The following is a 12,539-nucleotide window of genomic DNA, read 5'->3' as shown; positions in this document are numbered from 1 at the left end:
GTTTTATAAGTTCTCAGCCAAAGTATTGATACTTAACACCTTGACTGTCTGTTCCCTTCAGTTTATTAATATTAAACTTTCTCCACTCAAAGGTTCAAACACCTACACACCCCACAAGATCCACCCCACTTACAATTTCTCGTTCTATGGCTGCCTCGTCCAGCTGGTGTGGTGCTTTCTGGGAACTCTTCACAATGTCCGGAACCATGTCCATCTACAATCACACCAACTCAGTAATGTCCAAATCATCAAAAAGCCATTCTAATAAGTTAGCAAATTATCTCATATGCATCTTTAATAAAGTAGTTTTATAATCAATAGCTAATGAGTTAAGCTATACAATAAAAGGCTATTCAAAGCTCATTTAATACTTTCAGAGGCAAATATTAAAACAAGCACGATGATAGAAGCAAAGTCATGCAAAGGTGGACTAAGCTGATCTGAAAGTAAATTGGATGTACATATACTAGCATTCTAATATCAATGTAATGGGGCCTCTCAGCTTTGTCCTTTGTTTTCTACCATTCTGTGTGTCAGTCAGCAGACTTACTCTGTTGGTCATGAGATCCCCGGCCGCAGTGTTAGGTGAGGTGGGTTGGATGATTGAGGTTTCCAGTTTGACTGGTTCACTGCTAGAGATGGTCATGTACCGGCCTTTAGGTGTCCTTTTCACATTAAACATTCCCGTACTGCCACGGGTCCCGACTGGAGCTGTCCCGCCATCACCATTGGTTTCGTTGTCATTAAATGGGGGCTGGACGATGATTCTGGTGGCCTTCACAACACCATCTGTTGGCTGATGGAAGGAGCTGCTGTTGGTGGTGACAGTGACAGGGGATTCCACATGGGTGACAGGGGAGGGGGTGTTTGATTGCAAGTGGAAGGGTACAAAAGGTCGCGGCCCCATGAGATGGAGGCTGGAGGAGCGGCGAGAGGACGGAGCAGAGGAGGAGTTGCTAGGCAACACAGAGGACCAGGGTTTACTGGAATTTACCGGAGGCAGGTTCTCGTACACTGGGTGGTTACCATGGCTACCAGAGGAGGGTGGCTCTTCATTCTAAAACATGACATACCAATGATTCTGAATAGTGTAATACATTTATAAATAAATGCAGACATGCATAATACCATTGAAATTAGTACCAGCAATTTGTCTTTTTGCAGCTGTTTATTGATGATAGCTTACCTGAACTCCTTGTCCATTGTAAGTCCAAGATGGATCTGTTAAAATAAAATAAAACACAATGTAGGTAGACTATCTTCATTCACTTCACTTAAAAGCCTTTTTCTTTAAAAAAAATAATGGAGGTTATACATTTTCAGCAAAGTTAAGACCAGTGTTGATCTTTATAAGAACACATGTGTTATTTAAATTTTCTGTTTATAATTTTTTTAAATGGTTTACCTCACATATTTTGTGTACAATTTTTAAGCTCTGTTTATATCACAAATGGAAAGAATTAAAACATATAAGGAGATAAAATTAGAATACATAAACTATGTTAATAGGTGGAATGAACAAAATTAAAAGTGAAGGTTAAAAAAATTAGTTTTTAAAAGGAATAAAAAGACATTCCGTGTAATCGTGCTCTTTTCAGTATTTAGTTTAAATAATCTTTATAGATAATAGTAACCCATCTGATGTGACTATATTACTGAAATATATAAATAATGTGACAATCAAATTTTTCACTCTGCAAAGCTAGCATTTCATGGCAAATCACACATGTATCTGTAAAAAGTCTTAAAAGAATATCGTGAAAGCATTATCACCCCCCCCTTGTGAGACAAAAAGACAGTGCGGTCACCATGGCAAGTGACCATGACAACAGCGGAACTGACCAGGACTAACATCCTCCCGTCGAGTTTTGTGATTTTCTTTGCGGAGCTCCGATTGACGCTTCACATCTCTAACAGTTAACACTTTGGGTTTCTCTTTGGGTATAATACCTGAAAATTCAAAGTGTCAAGGATATTCAAGGATTGATGCCCATCTTATAAACTACAAGCTGTTGAAGCAGAAATGCTTTCCCCATTTTCTGATAATGGTTGTGCTAAATGCTGTTTAAAGTTATGGAGATTATAGATTAAAAAAAAAAATTCATAGAACTCAATAAAAAGAAAAACAGTCTGCCCTTTTCAGTAAAATCGAGTACTGTAAACCAACTATTATTCGCGTCATCTTTATTTCGCGACTTGTCAGTTTGAAATCAATACACGACAATAAATTTTTGCAACTGATGAATAAAAAGCAAAAGAAATGGTTTGCGGAGCTAAATATTTGCCAATTAAAGTAGGTCGCAAAACTTGCAGATATTTCTCGCACGTGAATCAAAGTTGGTTTACAGTATCTCTAAACACCATATTAAGGGGGAGACAGGGCAGACTGTTTATTTGAAATCTGATTACATTAAAGCCAACAATTGTCAAAGCTTTTTATATCAAAGATGCATTAACTTTTTGGCAAAATGTGATAAAGAACAAAAACTTCATGCCATTAATGAAAAAAAATCAAACAACCTGCTAATCATAAAATCTGCCAAGCTTACCATTTCGTATAAAGCTCTCTGAATACACACGTCTAATCCTGCTCTGATTTTTTTACTTTATATTGATCATTCTTATATTCACTCATGCATTTTTTATAAAGTATATTGATACATGCATACTAAACAATTTTAATACAACTTTTTTTTAATTATGAGGCATATAATTTCTTCTGAATATGTACTGGCTTGGCAGATAAATATGTTAATGAATGCTTTCAAATATAAAATTTATATGAGTAAAACAAAATATTTTCTTGTTAAGAAACTTTTCGAGTTATTTCACCCATAATGCACTGTATTTCCCATGGTGCAGCTGTGTGCAGTGTACTACCCTACTAACTAGCTATCACCAAAAATGGCTTTCACCCCCATCTACCACATACCAAAGAAGCGCTTGGTATTGTCATCAGCCTCTGAAATGTCCCACTGTCCCTCTGAGTTTTCCATTGGTGCCACTGGACCTCCTCCAGGGGAAATAGAGGAGCTCTCTAGGGACACATTCTGTAGGACAAAAATTATTATGTTTGATTAAAATACACATTTTTTTGGCTTTATCTTTTAACAATAAATGCATGTTCATACAACATATTAGATTTAAAATACGTGTAATTTTTGTCAAAATTCAATAAACAAAGCACTAAATAATCTCTACAGGTATTTCATCATTTTGTAAAAGTAAAAAATTTTAATAAAAATCAAAGATTAATCTAGAAAAACTTGAGAGAATGATCTAAGAAGTATTTAGGATAAATAGCTATTGATCTTAAATCATCTTACATTTTGGCTGACCAGGGTTTCGTATCTGCCTACGTCTGTGGGTGAGGCGTCCGGGGGGAAGCCTCCCCGGGGTAGTGAGTTATAACTGTGGAGCACCTGTTGTACCTGAGACAAATCCTTACAGTCCCCAGTATCTAAGTCTGTCTCCAGGTAAGTACTGGGTAACTTCTCTACAGATTTATTCCTATTTGTCTTGGGTGATTCTGAAAAAAAAACATGAAAATCTTAAATACTCTCTCCCTTTTATTTGCAATCCCCCCCCCCCCCAAATAAACCCACTTTGCAAATATAAATCAAGTTTTCCATATTGTGTACACTTCTTGCAATATTCCATCATTTTTGGTCCCATTTTATCAATATTTTTCCCAACACTGTGACATTGTAAAGATTTTGCCCTGACCTTGTGATAATTTTGCCATAACACTGTGATTTCCTCTGACCTTTTTCGGGTTTGTCCAGCATGTTTTCCATCCCTCCCCCCGATGATAATCTTCGGAATCTCTTCATGGCCTCAGATAACTCGGCCTGCTGTTCCGTCAGTCCGGCCATCATGTCCTGGACTCGGGCTAAGTCCTTCTCCATCTTTACCTTGTTCTTGTAATTTTCTTCAGACTGTAATTGTAAAATAATATTTTAGTAATTCTCTTTAGACTATAGTTATAAAATGATATGTTAGAAAACTAAAATTTTGATCAAGGTTACTGCTGACTATAATCAAAACTAACCGAAGGTCAGAAAATTTTCATATTTTCCCATTTTTTAAAATTTTCCATCAGTCCTACGTGCAGGTGCTCATTAGATTAATTGATGTAAGTGCTCTTTTGCCAGATATTGATAGATAAAAAAAAACATACCAGTGAAGGGGCACTCTTGCTGCGATTGAGGTCACCATGAACTTTTGACCTCAACAACGCCACCTCATGCTCCACTTTGTTATTCTCTGCTGTAGTTTCCTCCAACTCCTGCAATAATTAAAGATTAATCTCAGTAATGACTCTGTAGTTGTTTATAAACATGGGAAATATTCTTAGCATTCAGATTTTTGAGATGGTCATTGCATTCCTGGTAGGCTATGAGACTACTGACCTTAGATGCCTCTGCCAGATAGTGCATGACCCTGGACAGTTCCTTCTCTATCGTCCTCTGCTGATGTAGAAGATTGTCAAGGTCACGGGGGTTATCACGACTCATGTCCTGCTGTCTCAGGATGCCATGCAGGGCTTTCTCTAGTAATTCCTGTGGGATTCAAGTATACACATGTATGTGTTATGTTTCAATTTATGCTAACAAATCAGTGTATCAGACCCAGTAAATATCAGACACTGACCTTGTCCTCCTGGTAACTGATGACCTTGTACGATTGCTCCTGCAGCAGCCGATCAAGCTCATACAATCTTTCCAATTTCTCCTGAAATGGAAAGTGTCAAAGCAGATTAAAAATCTGTCATACAGATAACTTTGCCAATAACAATACAAAATGTGGATAAAACATTCCAATTGATGACATCAACAGTGCTCCAACAAGTTCATAGACTCATGAAAATTTATCAGCATCAAAGTTTTATTCAGGTATTTTTCAATGACAGGTGCTTGTGAGGTAATGAAAATTTTGAATAGCAGGTGCTCTTGAGAGTTAATACAAAGGTTAGACACTGTGACTGGTATTATAAAGAAGTTTAACACTGTGACCAGTATGATGGCGTACCTCTAAGTCTGCCTCGTCCTGATTGAGCTGTCGAATCTCTTCCTTCATACTCTGTACCATCTCCTCCTCCTGGTGCTTACGTGAAAACTCTATCATTTTCTTGGGAGGGGTGTACTCCTCAGGAGATAGTAAATGCTGAAAACAAAACACACTAAACTCCAAAATCACTCCTTAAATATGTAGTATGGTTACAACAAATATTTTAATATCATTGCTAAAATGAGCTACTTCGTTCTAATCTTCTTAAAATTTCACTTGAGCTGGAGTAGAAGATATTAATAAACTTTTCTCTCAAAGAATTGTTATCAATTAAAATAGAGAATTCCCTCACCTTTACCTCAAATGTAAATTTCATTTCATCATTAAAATTTCCCCACTGTAGAAACATTACAGTCAATCACATAATTCTTTTGACCTATAAAATCTGACCTTTCTGTACTGAGTGGCCATCATGTAATTGTCCCCTCCATACAGACTACCCATGTTGACCATGTTATGGACCAAGTTTACCAGTGGTCTGTACACCTCCAGCTGAAACCAGGAAGACAATAATGAATCAATTCCCCTGACAAAAGTTGCACCTTTATTTGGTCTTTACAAAGTAACTGCAAGTTACCTACCCCTTTTTCCACGTCTATGAGTTGGTATTTCAGTCTCATGTAGTCGTTGTGTTCCTCCTCTAAATGGGCATCCACTGGACCCCCTGACTGTTGAACACTACAGAGAAATAAGAGATAAATGTACAAATAATTTTACTAAAAATCACATATATGCATTCATACTCCCGACAAAATTTGAAAGCAAATTTCAGTTTTATTTACTTAATAAAAATTTGGATATCTCCGACTATCCACTTATCCACTTATTTTCAAAAAACAAATATTAACTCTGATTTATTTCTTCATAATTCCTCATGTAGACATATTTAACATGAACTGTTGTTCCAAGTTAACAAGCTTTGTGCACAAAATTTCTATTCAATTTTCTTAAAGGCTATTTTCTGTATGCGCAGAAAATTTCTGGGGGGTGGGGCTTACATTTGCCTGTATCTGTGTTCCGCAGGTCGTTTCTCGTCCAGTCTTTGTCTGAGGAAATGTCGGATATTTTCTTCAGCTGCCTGATCTCTCCTCAACTGTATCAGCATCAGAACAAGCTCATCGTGCTACAAGAAACACACCTCAGTGAAAAACAAACAAATTTTAACTGCCAGTAAAGCATATTCTCACTTTTCATTCATTTTCACTTGATAATTAGCTCATGATATTGTTACTCATTTAATAGATAGAATTTTTTTAAGTACCGGACATTGATGTTTTTTATTGATATTATCTGCATTATGCCATAGTAAAAATAGAACATTTCTAAATAGAACATTATAATGGTACATACAGTCTTCCCCAGGAGATCCCCTGCAGAAATGCTCATTCTGATTCGACTTCCTCCAATCGGATACTTCTTATTCAGACCAGGGAGTCCAGCAGTTGCCTGCAAGGAATAAACATAAACGCCATAAGTTCTACCTGACAAAAAGTTTAACAAATTCAGAATGTATATATTTTAGACTTTCTTACATTATGTTTACCCCAAAAAACCTAGTCCGATTCTGCATACTTTCTGAACAATTTAGTAAGCCCAATAATTTACTGCATTTGATCCATTACTTACAATGACTTGAGAGTCTGGCATATCAGGGTCCTCCTTAACTGTATGGATCATTCCTGGCTGTGGTTTCTTGCCTCCCTTCCTTCCACCGAAATCTAAAACACATCATCATAATAAATAAAACAAGTTATCACTAAACTGGTATTGTTCTGCACATGAAGAAGAAGATTAGGTATATGTAAATCTGGTTAAACACTACTAAATATATAGGATTATGTGGATAACTTCTATTGGGAAATGCTTACAACATTAAAAGCATGCATATAAATATGTGGTTATTGTAAATAAGTGAATTTCTTTTATAAATGATTTTTTACATCATTTCAGCTAGATAATATCATGCATTCACAACACCTCACTGACTCACATAACGTATTACCCGGTGAGTGGTTGTCTCACTGACAACACAATACAGTACAACAAAATCATGCATATTTCCAAACACCCAATCCCTGATCCCAAATTTGAGCATTAAGTATCCTAGTAAACATATAACCTGTAATAACTCTTAGGTGAATAGTTGTTGTGAATGTATGGTCATGACTATAATAGACATGTTTTCCTGTCAAAAAAGTTGTGCAAGTCACACCCTGTACCTGGTCTTTGATTGACAGATTGTGGGTGGGGCCTCTGTGTCTCTGGCTCCTCCCTCCTGGATACCTGAGAACTAGCTGTTGACAGCCTCTTTTTGACATCTGTTTCACTTTCAGTTTCATCATCAGCTTTGTACCTGTAATCATTTATGATGGGTCTTTCAGCTGATTGGCTGGTTTGGGGGAAAGGTCCATCAAAACTCCTGTTGGTAGTTTTATCATTCATGGGAGCATTCTGTATAAACAGATTATTGACTCTGTTGAGGTTGGACCCTTCAATGGAATTTCTTTGACTGTTGGGTCTTCTGGAATTCTCCACAAACTGAGGTCCATTGAGGGAGTTTGCAGTGGTGTCTAAATCCTGTCTTTCCCCTGGATGTCTGGAGAAACTAATATTCTGGTCTCTACTGTCATTTATAAGACTGTCATTCAGTCTTTGTTCTACCATACTTTGATGCATGATATTATTTTTCTCCAGCATGTCCCTTTCTGAGATCTGTTCCTTTAGGAAAGTTTCTTCATCTCCAGACTCATTTTTACCCAGCTGTCGAGACATTTCGTTGTCAGGACTGCTCATTCGCCTTCGAGCGAGATCACTGGCATCAAGACTCTGGAGTACTTCCCTGGACCCTGATCTTAACATTGACGACTTCTGAAACTCCTTGATTATCCTAGGTTCTTCTGAGTTATCTATATCTCGGTGATTGTTGGCATCTATAATGTACCATACACATAAACATACACAACATCTAGCACATTCTTTATCATGCATAGGAGGATAGAAAAAGCCAAATCCCATGCATTACATAAAAGTCAGTACATGTAGAAATTACAACAACCAAGGCATATTCTTTTGTTTCTTTTTATGTGAAACAGACAACAGCATGCAAAAAAAAAAAAGAGAGTTTTGAAGAACAAATTCATCTTTGAAAAGATTCCTGTTTAAGAAGCAAAATTAATGCAAATTTCCATACTGGACTAAAATCTAAGAATTTCTATTACTAATGATAATGTCTTACTTGATATATTTTATAAACTTTTTACTCACAGTTATCAAATAAACATAATTAATTTTCTGGTCAATTTTTTACAGTATTATTTTTTTCTGTTAAAGCAGTAAATAAAAGGCTATTTTATGGAGAATAAAGATCAAAAGATGTGTACTACAGAAAAAGAAGCTAGGAAAATTTTCATGTGCAGAAAAGAGAAATTGCCAATGAACGATTCTATATTTCTACAACAATTACTGATAAAAAAAAAAAATAAATTTCTACAACAATTACTGATAAAAAAAAAAAAATAAAAAACTTTTTAAATATTTCAATTAAAGCAGTAAAATAATCTCTGGTTAAAACATTTCTCTATTATCTATGCCATTATCTACATGTAATCAGTCGCACACTCACTTGATTTGTACCCATTCTGGTTCCCGTGCCCAGGCTCATTTTGTTGAGGATAACACCCATATCCTGGATGAAGGTGATTTCCCTGGTAATTATTTCCTCCTCTCTGCAAAAAAATTAATTCTGAATTTGCATTGAAAAAAATGCTTTCATTCAGGACTACATGTATTTACATGCCCAAAATTAGAAAAAGAGTTTTGAAAAGTCAAGAAATCTTACAGGAAAATGTGGTGCATTTTCATTGGTGGGAGTAGGATAGTTGAAGTAAGCAGGTTGCTGCATCCTTATCTCTAGGGCTCTCTCAGCATCCAGCAACTCCTGGGAAGTCTTTGGGGTCTTGGCTTGTGCCAGTTCCTCCACATACTGAGACCTGACAGCCGTAGGAAGGGGCGGGCGGTGGGGGGCGGGACTGATCTGGTCCCCGTTTCTGTGTGACAGGGCATCCCCTATATTGACATATGTATGAGGAATGTCTATGTAGAGATCACTCCGACTGACTGGTAGGTTGAGATTTTCTCGGTTTGCTTGCTGTAACGGCTGGCTGGTCTGACTGACCGGCGCCTGATCCTGGGTAAGGTACAGTCTGGGGGGCTCCTTAGGGTGCTGACTGTTGGAGCGACCTGGGTAATTTTCATCGTGTTCTGGTTTGATCCTTCCGTGCCTTAGAATCTGAGGATCCTGTGGGTAGCCCCTTTCCTCTCCATAGAGACGATCCATCTGTTGAGCCTCCGCCCTCTGTGGAGAGTAGTAACCATAATTACTGGTTTCACTGGTTTCTCGGGAATGATTTGAATGAGGAATTATGTCTGGTCTATCCACAGATCTGCAAAGCAATTTAAATAAATATTAAGAATACACCTGGCAAACCTTGTGTCTCTTAAAAATTAGAACTTCAGGTTTGTGAAAAAACAGGTATAAACTTACACAGCCATAAGCATAATAAGATCTGTTAAGCCCATTACAAACATTAAACTTGGGCATTTTAGGTTCACTTTGAAATGAGCAGAGTAAACAGCTAACAAGAATATGAACAAAAAAAAGAACAACTGCATGCAATTGATGAAACACAACTGAAAATGGGGGAATTAAAGGTAATTAAATACTACAAAAATTTCTAGGTGATACCTTGGATCTTGCTGTGCCATGTGAACATAAGGATTGTCCTCAGCTTTGTGCCTTGGTGAACCCGACTGAACTCTGTATTCCTTAGTTCGATTGTGCCCACCTCTTTCCTCAAACCTTTCATGAGGAGACAGATCTCTATTGAGTTTTTTCACAGGTTTGCTGTACACATTGTCTTGATTGTATGAATTCTCCCTGTCTTTCTCCTGATCGTAAGCTGCCCTGCTGTAATCAGGAACTCTATTGGGATAACCTAACCTCACGTCCACCTCATCCCTGTAGCTGGGATAACGATTGTCCTGAGTATTCCTTCTCGGATCCACATTCCTCGGAACCCCATTCCTTGGATCATATTCATTGTAAGATCTTTCTTGAGAGTAGGGTTCATTGTATGACCTGCGATTCTGGGGATCATCAGGTCTCAGTGAACTGTCTCTAGGATAACTCCTAGAAGGTTGAATTTCCTCACTAAGTGGCCTTGTCCTGTCTGTCTGTCTGTTCTGAGGCCGGTGATTCACTTGAGCCCTTGGATTTGTGGGGAATTGTTCATATCTTCTATGAGGCTGGTCACGAATCTCCGGATATTGATTCGTATTCCTCTCGGGAGAAACCCTCTGTTGTCCTTGATCTTGATAAGGACCGAAAGCTGAATTAGACTTGGCGCATGGAGGAAATTCTGGTGGCCCACTAAATCTTTTCTTGATATCCTCATCTTCATCCTCATCCCATTCCATAAAGGCTGATTTAGGGATCAACTTAGGAGTGTTGTTATTTGGCTCAGGAGATTTCCTACAAGGGATACAAAGTTCACTGTTAACAACTTTTAGCAAATCAGAAATACTTGTACAGCATCAAACTATAAATTCAGTTTATAGTGTATATATTACATAAACAGAAAAAACTCCCCTTGGGAAATTGTGTATTACCATTTATTTTTTTGATAAGTGTTCATATTTAGTAACATACTTGGGTACCCCATTGAGGACTGCTGCTTTCTAAAGATAAAGCGCTTATATATTAACACATATCATATTTTGTAAAATAGTTGGGAAACCCCTTGTGGGCTGCTACTTTTAAAGTATAAATCTGGAAACCTACTTGGGGACCCCTTTAAGGGCGGCTGCCAGTTTGAGAGACTTGATCCACCTCTCCATGTCCACCTGACTGTCCGAGGCAAAAAAATATGTCTTCATATTGTTGTGTTCTGCTTTAAACGAAAACTTCTTGTTGCTTTCTCCTGGAGCACTCTGGGAAATCTGGTAGCTAGGCAACAAAATGGAGCCCACAGAATGATGCTCTTTATCATCTGAAAATAAACATAGATGTTGATATAAAAATGTATGTCATCGTCATGTTCCCAAATACCTAATACCTAAATGCTACGTACCATATTTACTTTATTCTTTAAAAGAAAATTTTTATTGTTTATTATGATGGGCATTATTCCTGAAGTTTTACTAGATTATTGTAGATTTGAAGATGGTATTAACCTTTGTAGAAGAAGAGTCCAAAATCTGCAAGGACACACCAACGTTTCTTCCAGGATTTCAGGCCACCACTCTCCTGTGTAAATAATATAAACTTATTTAATCAAACAACATGCAATTATACCTTTAATATTTTGACTCTTTGCCTATCTCAATGGGACTTATGACTATAACCTACAGAAACTACAGTATAATTTGTCCAAACCGGCTACCGCCGGTTCCATAAAAATTGGCCGGTTTAGACAGAATCCGGAGTGCTATGTACCATAAAATATTAATTTTGAAAATCTCTTTGTTTATTTACAAGTACCGGTACATCATGTACATAATATAAAATATAATTAAATGATGAAATAATCAATATTTTGGAGTAGAAATTATAAAATAGTCTCACATGACTTACTGTATTTTCTTGTTTGTTCACGAAGTTTGAAAGTCGGGTGAAATGTTACCTAAATCAAAATCTAAAGGCACGCATAATATAGGCCTACTATATATCAAGTGGACCAGGTTCACTGAGTTCGTCTCATGGCACTGCTAATGTAAACAAAAGATTATCAAATCCACCACGAAAGGTGTTAATTGTTTTGAAGTAACTCAGGTGTGGCCGGATTAGAGGAAATAATTACCGTTAATTATGAGCAGTTGGGGCCAGTATGGCCGTTCGGAAAACAATAGACAATATGCCTTACACAGAATTTTTTCTAATGAATTTGTTAAAGAAGTGCATGGGACTAAAATTTATAGACGGAATGGACAAAAATCTGGAGTACCCAGTGTCCGGATTAGACAAATTTTACTGTATTACTTCACAACCAGGTGTCTTAGCAATGAAAAGATGGGGGTGATTACAGCACAACTCAGAAGGCAGAGGGCCTTTTTTTTTGAAAACATTTGAACATTGACATACCTGACGATAGAGCCAGCCCTTTATGGTAACCATGGCGGTTTCTTCTCGTTTTGCTGCTGGTGCTTTCAGAGCTCTACAGAATTGATAACATTTTGTTTACGACAATGTTATATTTATATTGTTTATAAATGTTTATTGGATAATAGAAACAGAAAAAATCTTTTGCTTAAAAAATGGATGTAGTTCAACCAACTTACCTTAGTTTTGTAGGAGATCTTATTGGCGACTTCTGAAAAATAAATTGTAAATTTACATGTATCTCTCAAATCTATTTAAAACTTCAATACCAGAAAGTGTGCTTTAACCTTTAAATCTTATAAACACCAAAACA

General features: G+C 37.0%; 1 protein-coding gene across 12 annotated transcripts in view; it reads right to left on the bottom strand.

Moving 5' to 3' along the window:
• The window catches only part of LOC134243894 (uncharacterized), a 32,630-nt gene that overhangs the window by 4,627 nt on the left and 15,464 nt on the right, over positions 1-12,539 (bottom strand). For 5 of the 12 annotated variants that reach the window (XM_062726130.1, XM_062726128.1, XM_062726124.1 and 2 more), the window contains 24 exons: positions 12,406-12,437; positions 12,209-12,281; positions 11,302-11,374; positions 10,910-11,117; positions 9,815-10,600; positions 8,909-9,512; positions 8,693-8,795; positions 7,290-8,000; positions 6,697-6,788; positions 6,421-6,516; positions 6,069-6,193; positions 5,652-5,748; positions 5,461-5,562; positions 5,032-5,166; positions 4,654-4,734; positions 4,413-4,562; positions 4,181-4,288; positions 3,767-3,938; positions 3,327-3,529; positions 2,933-3,050; positions 1,843-1,950; positions 1,187-1,221; positions 551-1,057; positions 134-214 (listed from right to left, as the gene is read on the bottom strand). In XM_062726130.1, the coding sequence (XP_062582114.1) occupies positions 134-214; positions 551-1,057; positions 1,187-1,221; positions 1,843-1,950; positions 2,933-3,050; positions 3,327-3,529; positions 3,767-3,938; positions 4,181-4,288; positions 4,413-4,562; positions 4,654-4,734; positions 5,032-5,166; positions 5,461-5,562; positions 5,652-5,748; positions 6,069-6,193; positions 6,421-6,516; positions 6,697-6,788; positions 7,290-8,000; positions 8,693-8,795; positions 8,909-9,512; positions 9,815-10,600; positions 10,910-11,117; positions 11,302-11,374; positions 12,209-12,281; positions 12,406-12,437 (4,800 nt within the window). The remainder of the gene's footprint in view (positions 1-133; positions 215-550; positions 1,058-1,186; positions 1,222-1,842; positions 1,951-2,932; positions 3,051-3,326; positions 3,530-3,766; positions 3,939-4,180; positions 4,289-4,412; positions 4,563-4,653; positions 4,735-5,031; positions 5,167-5,460; positions 5,563-5,651; positions 5,749-6,068; positions 6,194-6,420; positions 6,517-6,696; positions 6,789-7,289; positions 8,001-8,692; positions 8,796-8,908; positions 9,513-9,814; positions 10,601-10,909; positions 11,118-11,301; positions 11,375-12,208; positions 12,282-12,405; positions 12,438-12,539) is intronic. The other 7 variants (XM_062726131.1, XM_062726133.1, XM_062726134.1 and 4 more) reach the window with 7 other exon arrangements.

The sequence above is a fragment of the Saccostrea cucullata genome, unplaced genomic scaffold (genome assembly GCF_032062105.1).
Source record: "Saccostrea cucullata isolate Sc308-1 unplaced genomic scaffold, CSIRO_AGI_Scuc_v1 ctg784, whole genome shotgun sequence".
NCBI lineage: Eukaryota > Metazoa > Mollusca > Bivalvia > Ostreida > Ostreidae > Saccostrea > Saccostrea cuccullata.
This window is presented reverse-complemented; position numbering and strand designations above follow the sequence as displayed.